This window comes from Nipponia nippon, unplaced genomic scaffold, assembly GCF_047370975.1.
Source record: "Nipponia nippon isolate SJK-2023a ecotype South Korea unplaced genomic scaffold, ASM4737097v1 scaffold_15, whole genome shotgun sequence".
Lineage (NCBI taxonomy): Eukaryota > Metazoa > Chordata > Aves > Pelecaniformes > Threskiornithidae > Nipponia > Nipponia nippon.
Window position 1 is genome coordinate 3,658,209 of NW_028262331.1, and position 12,084 is coordinate 3,670,292.

Below are 12,084 nucleotides of genomic sequence, written 5' to 3' on the forward strand. Positions count from 1 at the left end.
TATTACTTAATGTTTTCTTTTATTTAAAAGATCATTCACAAAATACCATATCCATAAATTTATTTTGTTATGAAGCAGAATGTGTTAAGTGTTTGGAATTCTTTTCCTTTTTTTTTTTTTTTTGTTTTTACATTTAAAAGTCAACTGTCTTGACTAGAAGTGAGTTTTCATACGGGAATTTGTTCTTAAAATCTTTTCCACATTGAAGATGTAAATAGGTCAATTATCGGTTTGGAATACAACCACACAAATGCATGTCTGTCTTAAATTAAGGATTAGTGTTAGACAAATGGTTCTTATCTCAGAAGCAGATTAAGTGACAGGCAGAAGGAAGGAAAGAGTAGTTCTGTAAATTGCTGGGACTCTGACATTACAAAGGTAACTTCAGGGAGGAAATTCACTACCAGCAGTGAAGCAGCCATGCTTCCAAACTCCTCTCGCAAGTACTCGGGTGTGCCGGCGTCGTGTCTGAAAGCCGTCAGCGCTAGCATTAGGGGCCCAAGTTTTTCTCATGCATTGGACAGAGCCACGCTTCAGTGTTGTAGATCCAGGTTTTGGTTTTAAACATGAATGAGCTCTCTCCTTTTGCTCCAGCCTCCCCTCTCCTCCCTCCTCCCACACAACACTGGCAAGAAACGTTTCAAGTGAAGAGATGCAGCAATTAGAGATGCTTTTTACCCAAACTTCTACATGAAGAGAATCTATAGCAGAACGATTTCTAATCTGCCCATTTTCAAGGTATTCTGAGAGCAGAGGTCTTAAAACTGTACACCGCTGGGCAAAGAAATACAGGGGATAATGGTGATTACATACTGCATGGCAAAGTATACACTCCTTAAACAAAAATAAAAAAAGTCAATTTTATTTGTAGAAACTTCGTTTAAAAATTTACCAAACATGTAAAACCCAAAAAAAAGTAAGCAGAAAGAGCCAGTGAGCGGTTGTGCTCAAAGAGGCACGTTTTTGCAGCGCTAACCTTGAGCTCAGAGGTGTAGTATCATACCATTTTGAAGTCAACAGCCACCAGCAAGAGCCTGCTGGCAGATGCTCTATCCGTACTGATCCCACCACCTAGCCACCAGGCTTCTTGTCAGCCAATCTTATTTGCATCTATAAAATTGATACTTCCTGGTAACCTGTGTGAAAGGGCAGCTGTCCCCCTTAGTTTTACAAGGGGCTCTGCTGTACGCAGTAACTATCACCAATTGTCGTAAATGGTATTTCACTACGTGGTTAGAACTGAAAATTTCTCTGTTCAACTCATCTGGACTCTCCAGTTTTCCTCTTCAGAGCCACAGCAATACAGAACGAGACATGCAGGTCAGAAGAGGAGCACTGAGGAAGTAAAAGGAAACAATACAGGGCAATAACTAAGTCTAACCTGTGCTACTAAAGTAAAACAAACCCAGAAAGGAAGAAGTTGAAGCAGCACCTTTGTCCAGAGACCTCCACACTCGTGGAAGCAGCTACACTGCCTTATCTACTGGCAACTGTGCTGCTTGGAAGGAAACAGAAGAGGGAAACTCAGCACAAAGCAGGCACTAGATACAGCAAAGCCAAGAACGTACTAAAAACCACTTGTTAACAGCTGACATGCATTCACAAGCTCTGTGTTTTCGGTTTCAAAGAGGACAAATGCCAGATGGCAGGAATGGTAAACTGCAGGGTTGACATTCCAGCAGAGCTAGTCACTCTGTACTGTCTTGCTTTTTCTCCCGCCTCCCCATTCCCTCTCAACCCCAAACTCAGTCGTGCTCTTTTACTACTTCCTCTCGGGGCTTGGCTCCACCAAAGATAGCAGAGTTTGGGTTGGCTACTTGATTGAGGGGAGTAGCAACTGTTCGGGGTTTGAGCTGAAGTCGGGGTCGCTGTGCTCTTTCCTCTGAAAGAAAAAACATTAAGGTTTTAAGATCTGGCTGTCAAGGGCAGTAGCTTTAACCTGACAAAGAAAGCAGCAGTCTCCTTCATGAAGGAAGGCTGAATTACAGAAGATAGGAAGAGTTTACCTTCTGTTGGCTCTCTGAAGTCCATGGAAGATCCACGAAGGGGAGGCCCGTCTCTGAAGCGACCAGTGCCACCACTTCCCATTGAGGCACCTGGTGGTCGCCGGTCTCCAGGGCGGGTTCCTCTACCCCGGCCTCCCAAGAAGTCATCATCTTTGAATCCTGAAGACGGAAGACAGTGAATTTAAAGAGTACATTTTGCAATGCTTTTTATCTACATTTTTATCTGGGTGACTGGAAAACCTTGCAAGTCACTGCTGTCAGTCCAAGATGATGCACTGAGAGCCTTTGTCTGTAGACAGATTGCTTCACAGATCTCTAACACATTCTAGAAGAGTCATACGGATTCCATTTGAAACCAAGCATACTATGCCAAGTTCGGAAACTGCTTTATCCACCTAGAGGCTTACTGGAGTGTTGGAGAGTGGGTCATCAAGTCGGCTTAAAATATGAGCTTCATCTGCAACTTCAGATTGTTAACACCATTAGCTGAATTCAGAGACAACACTCGAAGTACCCAGAGTACTTCTGTAGCCAGAAGACCACACTGGCTACAGCCTTCGCATGACATCTGCAGGAGCAGAGTAAACGGGAAAATAGCGAGGGAATAGTGAAATATACAGTCCTCCTAAAACAGAGCCTTTGAAAAACAGAGCAACACCCCAAGGCTTTTTAGTCATACTATAAACTGACTAGGCATTGACTAGATTAATGAAAGAGCTGGGAAAAAAAGCAATGCAGACTTTAAGTATGAAACTGACTGGATTTCTTCAGTTTCTGTATCAAAAAACCCAAGAACTGTCTGTCACTGGCCAGAGTTCCAGTCTGTACTACCCAGAGTGACTCTCTATGGTCATCACAGAATGACGACCCTAGAGTATGCTTCAGGCTAACAGCACACCTAAGAGGAATATACTCAGTTTTTCAGGAGCCTCCTGGAAGAGACAGTTGTTTTGCACCCATTTGAGACCTCCCTTTCTACTTCAGTATTTGGCAGAGTTGCAGAACTGTCGCTTACTTCAGTGCCAAACAACCATCTTTAAAGACTTGATCCAGAGCAAGGCCGTACAACCTGAGAAGAAAAGCTTCTGTAGCAACTAAGACTTAAATGCTAAACTTTTGGCTCGCAAATCACTCATCCAGCATCTAACAAGCTGAAATGCATCTGCATTTGAAGAAGCTGCCAAAAAAGGTACAAAGCTATGACACCAGAATGCTTAGCTATGAAGGCAGGTTAAGCGCAGCGCTGTAGCAAGCTTCCTCTCTCCAGCACCATGCTTCAGTTTCATGCTAGCGCCAAGGGCACGCTTTGTTACCGCTCCTTCTACTTTGTCCATTCCACTCACGCAGAGACCAGACATTGCAAAGTTGCACTTGCCAGCATCTCCCCATCAGAAAATGGACCAAACCCATGATTTCAGAGGACAAAAGAAATTGTGTTAATGTCACCCTGCATTCTAATAGCTGGAAACTGACTGGAAGTCAAGAGCAAACCCGGTGGCTCCATCCCTACCTTCCACTGAGCAAGCTCAGTCATTTGCTGCAACTTGCATTACTGGAACAGGTCTAAAAGTTTAGGAACATTTTGCATTTAAAAGTGCTTTGGAACACTAATATATCTTTGGAGAAGTCAGCTGCTTCAGGGATACACATCATTATGATGCCACATCTCCTTAAGAAGGTGAAAGCCTCTGCTCTGAAAGAATACATCATCAGCTTTTCCACATGATCTGTCTGTTTCTGCTACTATTCAGAAATGTACTTGGCCTCACGTTTGAGAAACGCTTAAAACCTAGACACCATAGGCTACATTTGAACAAGCATTCTGTCATGTAGGATTGTTTCATAAAATTCACAATCAAGACTCTTTCCTCTGTTACAAGGCAACGGAAAATCCCCCCTGAAGAATCCCACTGCAGCTGTAGGACGTCCAAAGTTGGCATACAGTAGACTCAATCAAAACAGTAATGGGGACAAACGTAGTTGACACAAAAATGAGAACAGTTCTGTGCCTTTTAGGCTGCCTGTCTGTATAAGTGTTAATACTGATACCAGAATTGAAGTCATCTCTGGAATCCCATCCACCTCCTCTGGATTCTCGGGAACCTCCTCCCATTCCTAGGAAAAAAGCCACAATTGTGTTCAGGTCTGAAGCTGTGGGAAAGACTGATCAAGGGGATACCAAACCAAAGTTTCAGTCCTTCAATATCCAAAGTCATGCTGCTGGAAAATCCTTTCGCTTCGGTACTACCAAGTTCCATTGCATAGGAACAAAATGTCAGTTTAAGTTAACCAAGAATAAGTGGTCAGAAAAGTTTCTCTAATACGCATTCAATGGCAACCTTTAGTGAGTCTGGTTCAACTAAGCTTCAACTACAGCAAAGCCTGTTTTTACACTGGAACAGGAGACAGATAGTCCAAAATAAGTATTTGTCTACTTGTGCTTGCTTAGCTTACTCACTTTCCTTACACCATAATAAAATAGTAGCAGATCAGACTGTTGGGCTTATGATTGTCCTCTGCAAGACACTGTACATTACTAGAGGTATTGGTCGCACTTCCTGGGCTAGGAGTGACAACATATTCAGCTTCTGGACACAAAGCACATCTATTCCAGGCATTTCAGGAGCGGCAGCAGCTAGGTTAGAAATATGTGTGTACATATAAAATTTCTCCTTCCTACATGACCTTCATGTTTACTCGCATGCCTTGCCTTAGCATTAGTTAGCACCACAAGTCATAACTACAACCATTGCATTTAAGAAGCTATTCAGAAAAATGGAAGTCACCTCTGTCATCAGGCCCGCCACCTTTTCTGAAGCCAAAGCCTCCTTTATCCTGTTTTCTGCCTTCTGCTATGTCCACTCGGAGTGATCGATCACCCAAAAGCTGTTAAATAAAGGGGAGAATCTCTTCAGAATGTACCATATGGGCTGCCAAGGAGTTTGAGACTTGTGCTTATCTTTTTATTTTACAAATTAATTGCAAGTATACTTACTGCACCATCATATGTAAGAGCTTCCTTGAGTGACTCCACCTCATCGAACTCTACGTAACAAAATCCTGTAAGAAGAACCTCACAAGTTAATACCAGCACTTTGAAAGGCCTTTGTAAGAAGCTACTCTTCCTGCATATCTGCTAATAGCCTCCCTTCTCTTTCAAAGATGAGCTACGATATGATAAGTGCAAGATGTACACAGCTCAGAAACCAAACATCACTAACGATGAATGTATTTACCTATGCCTGTTAATGATGGGGACAAATCCTGAAACAGAAGTCTGTATGGGCACTACGCAAATGCTAAGAGCCTGATTAATTCCCTTTACTGTAGGGTTCTCATTACAGATTAGATGTGATCTATGCCTTTAGACAGTCATTTAGCTGAATATTGACATTTGGTTACTAGTACTTTTAAACAAGAAGCTGAAGTACCTGCTTGGCCAGCGGTCTGATTTTGTGTCATCACATCATTTAGTGAATTTATTCCTTTTCTGAGACCCTCTGTTACCCGAGTTAAGCCTTTGACTCCCCTAAAAGTAACTCACAAATATACTCCCTTTCCACTGGCCAACTCCCATGGAAATCAGATCTGTGTCCTCTAAAACAATTGTCTGAATGGCTTATCTATGTGCTTTTTCTCCCTGTCTACTAAAAAAAGACAGAACTGAAGCAATGGGAGCCTTCTGAACTAAAGAAAGATTGTGTAAGTACTCAACACTTAAGGTCATGGATCTTAAGTGGGTCAGACACTTCAGCTTTGTTACAATTCATACAAGACAACCAAGGTTTGAGAAAGTCCTTTTATGGCAGGGCAAATATTGACTCTTGTCACGCAGGTTAGTCTGTATCTTAAGATGATGGAACTAACAGTGAATCTGTTAGTGAATGAGAAACCCGCGTAAGTCAACATAAAAAACAAATGCAGATCAACAAGCTAACTGCACTTTAGAGTAGGGACTGAAATTCCCCATCAAAGTGACTTTAGAAGTATCTCATTTTTTCCTACTGGTCAGCCATCTACATCTAAAATAACTCTGAACGCTCACCTTTAAATTTGTCTGTTTCCTTGTCTCTGACTAGTCGTACACTCCTTACACTGAGATCCTTGAAGATGGCATCTATGTCTCCTTGAACAGTGTTGAAGGGTAGATTTCCCACATATGCTGTGAAAGGGGGTTCTGTTGGCAGCTCTTTCTGTTTGCGGGAACCAAGGCCGCCACCACGAGACCTGTTGAAAGGAAGCACAGTGTCTCTAAACTTGGCTACCAACGCAGCCAGTAATAAGTATATAGCACTGCTCAGGTGCTGTTCGACTGTTAGGAAATGGATTTTTCCACAACTTCGGTTAGTTTTTCTATCCCTTTGCCTGTACCTGCCACCTCCACTATTGGCCAACTCCTTTCTAGTATTACTTGATGCAGTACTTCAGTGGGAAAACAAACGAACAATTTATTTAAATACATTACAGGTGAACTCAGTAACAAAGTGATGAATGAACTTTTTTCTCATCCCACAAGCCATTAAGAAAAGCAATGCAAGGTTCTCTCTACTGTCCCCTACTCAGAAACATTACTTCTTAAAAAACACATCCTAGACTAGATTTTAAGAATAATTTATAGCAGTGAAGAAATAGGCACAGGCTTGTCAGCATATTCTGAAATTAAGCTGGATCCAATACTTTTAACTAAATAGTATATTATCAACATCCACACCACAATCATCTAAATTATTTCATCAGCATTTAGCCTAACAGAAACATCTTCTCCTAACTCTGAAGTTACTGCCATAATTGTCAGATATCTGGACTGGAATAATAAACAGCTTGGTTGAGCAAGGTGTTCTAAGGCAGAGAAACCAATTTCAGTGCTATTTGGATGTCTACTTCTTCCTTTCTCTCTCATGAATTACGGACTGAGGTAAACTAGGTTGTCTTTTCCTATCTTTTCCCTCAGTCTCCATTAAGGCTATTGGCATGGGTTGCTGAGGAACTAGACTGTACCAGCTAAATTCTTTACTGTATTAATGTAACACACCTGTGCATTGATTTCCTGTAGAGCCTAATCTTCTAAAGCTAACTTTGATCTCCTTTACAGAGAGCAAGATTTGCACTGTGGGCAGTGCTCCTGGACATCAAGACTACAGGATGCCGCTGTCACTGGTACCAACGCCATTCACTCCACCTAAGCAACCTTTGACTTTTCCCTGAGATGCCTACCTACCACTCTGCCTGTGTTCTCTTCAACGCCTTACTTTTACTGGGCTTTGTTCACGTCTGCTCCCTTTCCCAGAGGCTCACTGTGCATTTAAAAGCACGGTGGAATGCAAACTGTACCAAACCAGGATTTGCTAGTGACATGGACTAATTAGATTTCTGCAGAGTCCTACCTAAAATACAGAAGGTCAAATGATTCTATTATTTCCTTTTATTCTGGCTGGTTGCATGCAGCCAGAAAATCCATTGGGCAAGCGATGTACTTTGTCTGCCTTTTTTTTTTTTTTTCTTTTCATTCCAGAATAAATATTTTATTACTAATGAATCAGATAATGCAGAAATCCTGAATAAGATTCCTTAACTCTTTCTAGGTAAGCCTGTCATTTGTGCCTTTTTATGGTAGCAGCTCTGTGCAGGAGTCACTTGTCACCAACACTGTTAACCATGCTGCTAAGTGTACTTAAATCACAACCTACATATCTTTAATTAGTGTCCACCCAGGTTCATACTTTAGCATTTTGACAATATTCCTCATCTGCCTTTGTCTCATGAACAAGTTGGAGTCAAAAACACACTTGAGAACTAAAGCCGCTATAGTTGAGTGCTGTGTACGTATAGCAGAATTAACTTTAGTCACAAGACTAAGTTTTAAGGAGGAACTCCAAGAAAGCAGAGTCCCATAATATGTAGAATCAGTTCCATGTCTTTGATCTTAATTCTCGTCTATGGCCTTACAAATAGCTATTAAAATACCATAGATTTAATTTGCAGCCAAAAATCTCAATTTTTTAATGTTCTATAGGAAAACCAAAATTGCTTAGGCTGAGTTTAAAAGGAGCATACCCTCCCTCTACACATTCTCACCATGTTCCTCGGACTGCCAGTCATCTGGCTCAGTGAGCTGATTCACCTGAAAATTCACCCTACAGCTGAATGCTCAGCCAGATCAACAAGGTGATATGGACAGCTGCAAAGAGCACTGGTGCCAAGATGGGAAGGAAAATGAAAGCAAGGGCTCGAACTGCAGCTTTCAACAGCAGCCTCTACTCAGATCCATTTGAGCTGCTTCTGAAACCACACCCTCAAGTTAGCAATCCCCAAAAGAATTTTTTGTGCTACAGACAAACCTTGTTTCTACCATAGCATACCAGAACTTCACGGGGTGTGTGTATGGAAATCCATGCCCTATTGTGCAATCCCTACTGATACTAAGTCAGAAAATGAAGTATTCTTTTTGAATTTGATCCATTAAGGCCTCAGTTATCAAATATATAACTATATATTTGGTATTGGTATTCCATTTGAAGAACAGGAATGTCAATACCTAGCTTCCCAACTCAATTTCCTACAGAATCCAGGTATAGAAACATAAAAAGAAACTGTTTCTACACTTCCCTACATTTTTTCAATACTGAAACAGTGAAAAAAAAAATAAGGCTGACTTCAGTAACCAAACAATGATACTGAAAGAAGATGCTCTCATTTGTAACACAACAGGACAAAAGTCAACTATAATTAAAAACATCTCTGAACTAAGTGAACTGGGTAACACATTTCCCACTCAGTGTAGCTTCTGCTCAGACACAATTAGCTAATAATTATGTTATCTTAATGTGGGAATTTGAAAGACAACTATTTGATTCCTTTTTCAGAAAACCAAAGCAGAAAGCTAAAGAGGAAAGCTTGCTTCTAGCAAATGCAGAAGCAAACATCCCTATAATTAGACTTACTTTTTGGTGGACTGAGTTAAATGACATCATAAGGCCATATTGGGGTGAAAGAACACCGAAATTGTCGTTTTGAAGCTCCTCTTTTAGAAAGTTTAGTTATTCTCTCCAGAAAACAAGATCTGACATCAGTTCAAAACAAAGTATATTTTGAAAGCTAGTATTTGAATTTAATAGCCTTTCACTAAAAATCAAAACAATAGTTCAGTATTTATTTTTTTGGACAGCACAGAGACGACAACCTAACTGGATTCCTTCCAATGCTAGTGCTTTACCAGAGGCAGCATAAGGCTCAGCAGGATGCAAGTTTTGTTGAGAATCTCCAGGACCACAACTCTAAATACATACCCCATTTATTCAAGCAATCCTGTACATTTCTACAGTAAGCAGTAGATGTCTTCAACAAAAAGCTTACCCAAGCCTAAAAATTAGGATTTATTAATGCTAAATGGGTAAGACACAGGATCCAAAATGCCAGAAGGACTGGCTCTCCATTTTCACTTATTTTTACTTACTTCAGCAGATGAATCTTAACCTTTGAGTAAGGTGGCCAGCATTATTAAACCCAGCACTTAAAGCCAGGCCTAAATAAACAGCCTACCAGCAAGCTGGAGTGGTAAATACTCAGTTTCCTTCAACTTTGAGCAGCTCTACAGCTGTTCAGAGAGTTTCAGCTAGGCCTCAGTATGCTTAGTACAGATTTTTGTGTCAAATTTTGGGCTCCAAAACACTTACCAAAAAGCTTTTATAGTAATCCTTTTGTTATTAAAGTCAGCAGCATGCTCCTCACCTGGAATAGTGACTTTTGCATACCATAGTATTATGCTTCAGCTCTTAACCAATGCGCTAGCAAAATCCCCTGTCTCATCACGCTACACTCATATTCTGTTGCTCTTCCATCATAATTTTGAAGAGTATGAGAAAGAGGCAGATATCTTACATATGTTAGAAAACAGTAGTTCCCAACAAGTTCTGTCACACTTAAATCCTGTGCTCACTCTCCATATAGACCAAAGGTTATGCCAAATGCAACTTCCACAAAAACTATTATATCTAGGACTGTAAGAATAGTGTTAACTCAGTTGAGAGAGCCTAAAAATGCGTAGGAGTCACTTTAAGTTAACATGGGATTCTTTAATCAGAACCTGCAAGAAGAACAGTCATGTTTTCATTACGTTACACATATTACAGGACTTTATACAAAGCACAGAGACCTGTTAAGGTCTGAAATCGTGAATTAGCTGTTAGTAACTTACTAGTAACACTGATAAATTAGATGCAAGTACAAGTTGCACTCTAATAGCATCTGAGGCTTAAAACTACAGCGAATTGAGAAAAAGTACATTTTCTCATCTGCAAAGGCATCTACTAATCAGCAGGACACCTTTAGTTCACCAAAGCAAGTATCCACATCTTGCCTGAGAGAAAGTTTAAGTACTCTATTGAAGAAATCTGAATATGAAAATAACATTTTAACTTTCATTTCATTACTTCATAGAACATGCCTACATTGACTAGGGCAGACTGCATAGTAACATCTGAATTTATTATGAGTGTCAAGTGCCACTTTAGGCTGCTGCCAAGGTTATTTGTTACAGAATTTAAGAAATGACAGAATTGTAAGTGGCTACATCATCTATTTGCTCTGGGACATCTCTTCTTTAGACACAAAGGGTATCTATGCATAAAAACGAGCTTACAAAGCTTAAGTGTCAGAGCGTTTCCAAAGACAAGAAAACTTACTCCTCTTATAACCTCAGCAGGAGCTCCTCCCTGCTGCCTCAACAGTCTAAAATGAAACTGATTTATTCCTCTAAAAACAGGAAAGGACAAGAACACTGTCGATCAGGAAACACATCCTGAAAGATCAGATTATAAAATAGCATACTGGTTAAAGATTTGCTTACAAAGACAAGTTTATTTCATAGTTTTATGCCTACTGCTTTATTTTAGTGCACAGAGAAACTTATATGGCACCAGCCTTCAAAAAAGTCAATTACTAATTGCATCTTCCTAACCTAATATAAGACAAAACTTCGTAATTGCTGGTTATTGTTTCTGTAGCTCCTCCCTTATATGCACTCTCCACCAAAGAATCAGAGATGAGACAAGCTTTATTCCCAAGGCTCAGAGATTTGGAGCCAGCACCCGGAGCCCGGATCACGCAGGAGGGCGGCTCGCAGCCCTCCCCGACCGGCGGCACCGCAGAGCCCTCCCATTTCCTCGCCGCTGCACGCATCGCAACGCTGCCCGCTCCCGGGGGCGCCGCGGCGGCTCCCCCCGCCGCCGGGCACCTCGCCGTGCGGAGCTCGTCCCGCCAAACAGGGGCCTCTCGCCCCCCTACAGTCCTTCACGGGAAGCTCCCTCCTCCCACCGCCCGGCCGGTCCCTGCGGGAGCTCCTCACGGCCTACCCTGGCTCTGGCCCAGCGCCTCCCTAAATCCCCCCCTCCGCTCGCCTCCGGGCCGGCGGGAACGCAGCGACACCCTCCTCCTCCCGCCCCTCCCAAGCCGCCAGGCCCTAAACCTTGCGGCACTCGGCCCGCGCAGCGCGGTGACGGCCGCTACCCCCTCCCGGGACACCGCAGCCTCCTCCTCGTCTCACAAAGCGGGCCCGCCAAGGCCGGAGGGAAAGACGCCCCGCCGCGGTCACCCGCCTCCCCCGGAGAAGGGAAGGCGGCGAGGCGAGACGGGCCCGAAAGGTTCCCAGAGGCAGCGTGCCCCCCCCGTCCCTCTCTCCGCCCGCCCCCCCGCCGTGCCCGCCCGCCATCTCCACAGGGAACGGGGCAGGCTAGGCCCTGCCCGGCCGCGCCCCCTCCTCGCCCGGCCGGGGGGGGCGCGGAGCGCCACTCCCTCCTTCCCTCCCCGCTCCGGGGGGGAGCCCTCGGCGCTCCCCAGCGGCCCGGGCCCCGGCGCCGCCCGCAGCGCCGCCCTCACCCCCGGCCGCCGCCGAAGCTGCTGTAGGCCCGATCGTCGTAAGGATCAAAATCCGCCATCGCCACCTCAGCCTCCTCCCCGTGCGAGCGTGACAGGACCGCGCCCGCAGGACCCCGCGCCGCTTATATACGGCGGAGCCCGGGCCAGGGCTGCCCCGCGCGGTGCCTGTCTCCAGCTCCCCGCCCCGCCGGGACTGCCCGCGCTA

The 12,084-nt window shown here is 43.5% G+C and overlaps 1 protein-coding gene across 2 annotated transcripts; it reads right to left on the reverse strand.

Annotated features, from left to right (window-relative positions):
• Positions 1-12,032, reverse strand: EIF4H (eukaryotic translation initiation factor 4H). 2 transcript variants are annotated; one of them, XM_087752204.1, is made up of 7 exons: positions 11,880-12,032; positions 6,052-6,233; positions 5,002-5,066; positions 4,793-4,892; positions 4,056-4,121; positions 2,007-2,165; positions 1-1,882 (listed from the first exon to the last, which is right to left on the reverse strand). In XM_087752204.1, exons 1-7 carry the CDS (start codon positions 11,936-11,938, stop codon positions 1,746-1,748), a joined length of 768 nt encoding a protein of 255 aa, XP_087608330.1. In that variant the 5' UTR covers positions 11,939-12,032; the 3' UTR covers positions 1-1,745. The 2 variants fall into 2 exon arrangements, with proteins under 2 accessions (XP_087608330.1, XP_087608331.1); XM_087752205.1 differs by lacking the exon at positions 4,056-4,121.
• Positions 12,033-12,084: the final 52 nt, after the last annotated feature.

Bases quoted from the DNA above. Each gene is read 5' to 3' on its own strand.
- EIF4H (XM_087752204.1), bottom strand. From the start codon at position 11,938: ATGGCGGATTTTGATCCTTACGACGATCGGGCCTACAGCAGCTTCGGC. The intron at 6,234-11,879 runs GTGAGGGCGGCG...TCCTTTCAACAG, and splicing joins AGCTTCGGCGGCGGCCGGGG to GTCTCGTGGTGGCGGCCTTG. The intron at 5,067-6,051 runs GTGAGCGTTCAG...TTCTTCTTACAG, and splicing joins GGAAACAGACAAATTTAAAG to GATTTTGTTACGTAGAGTTC.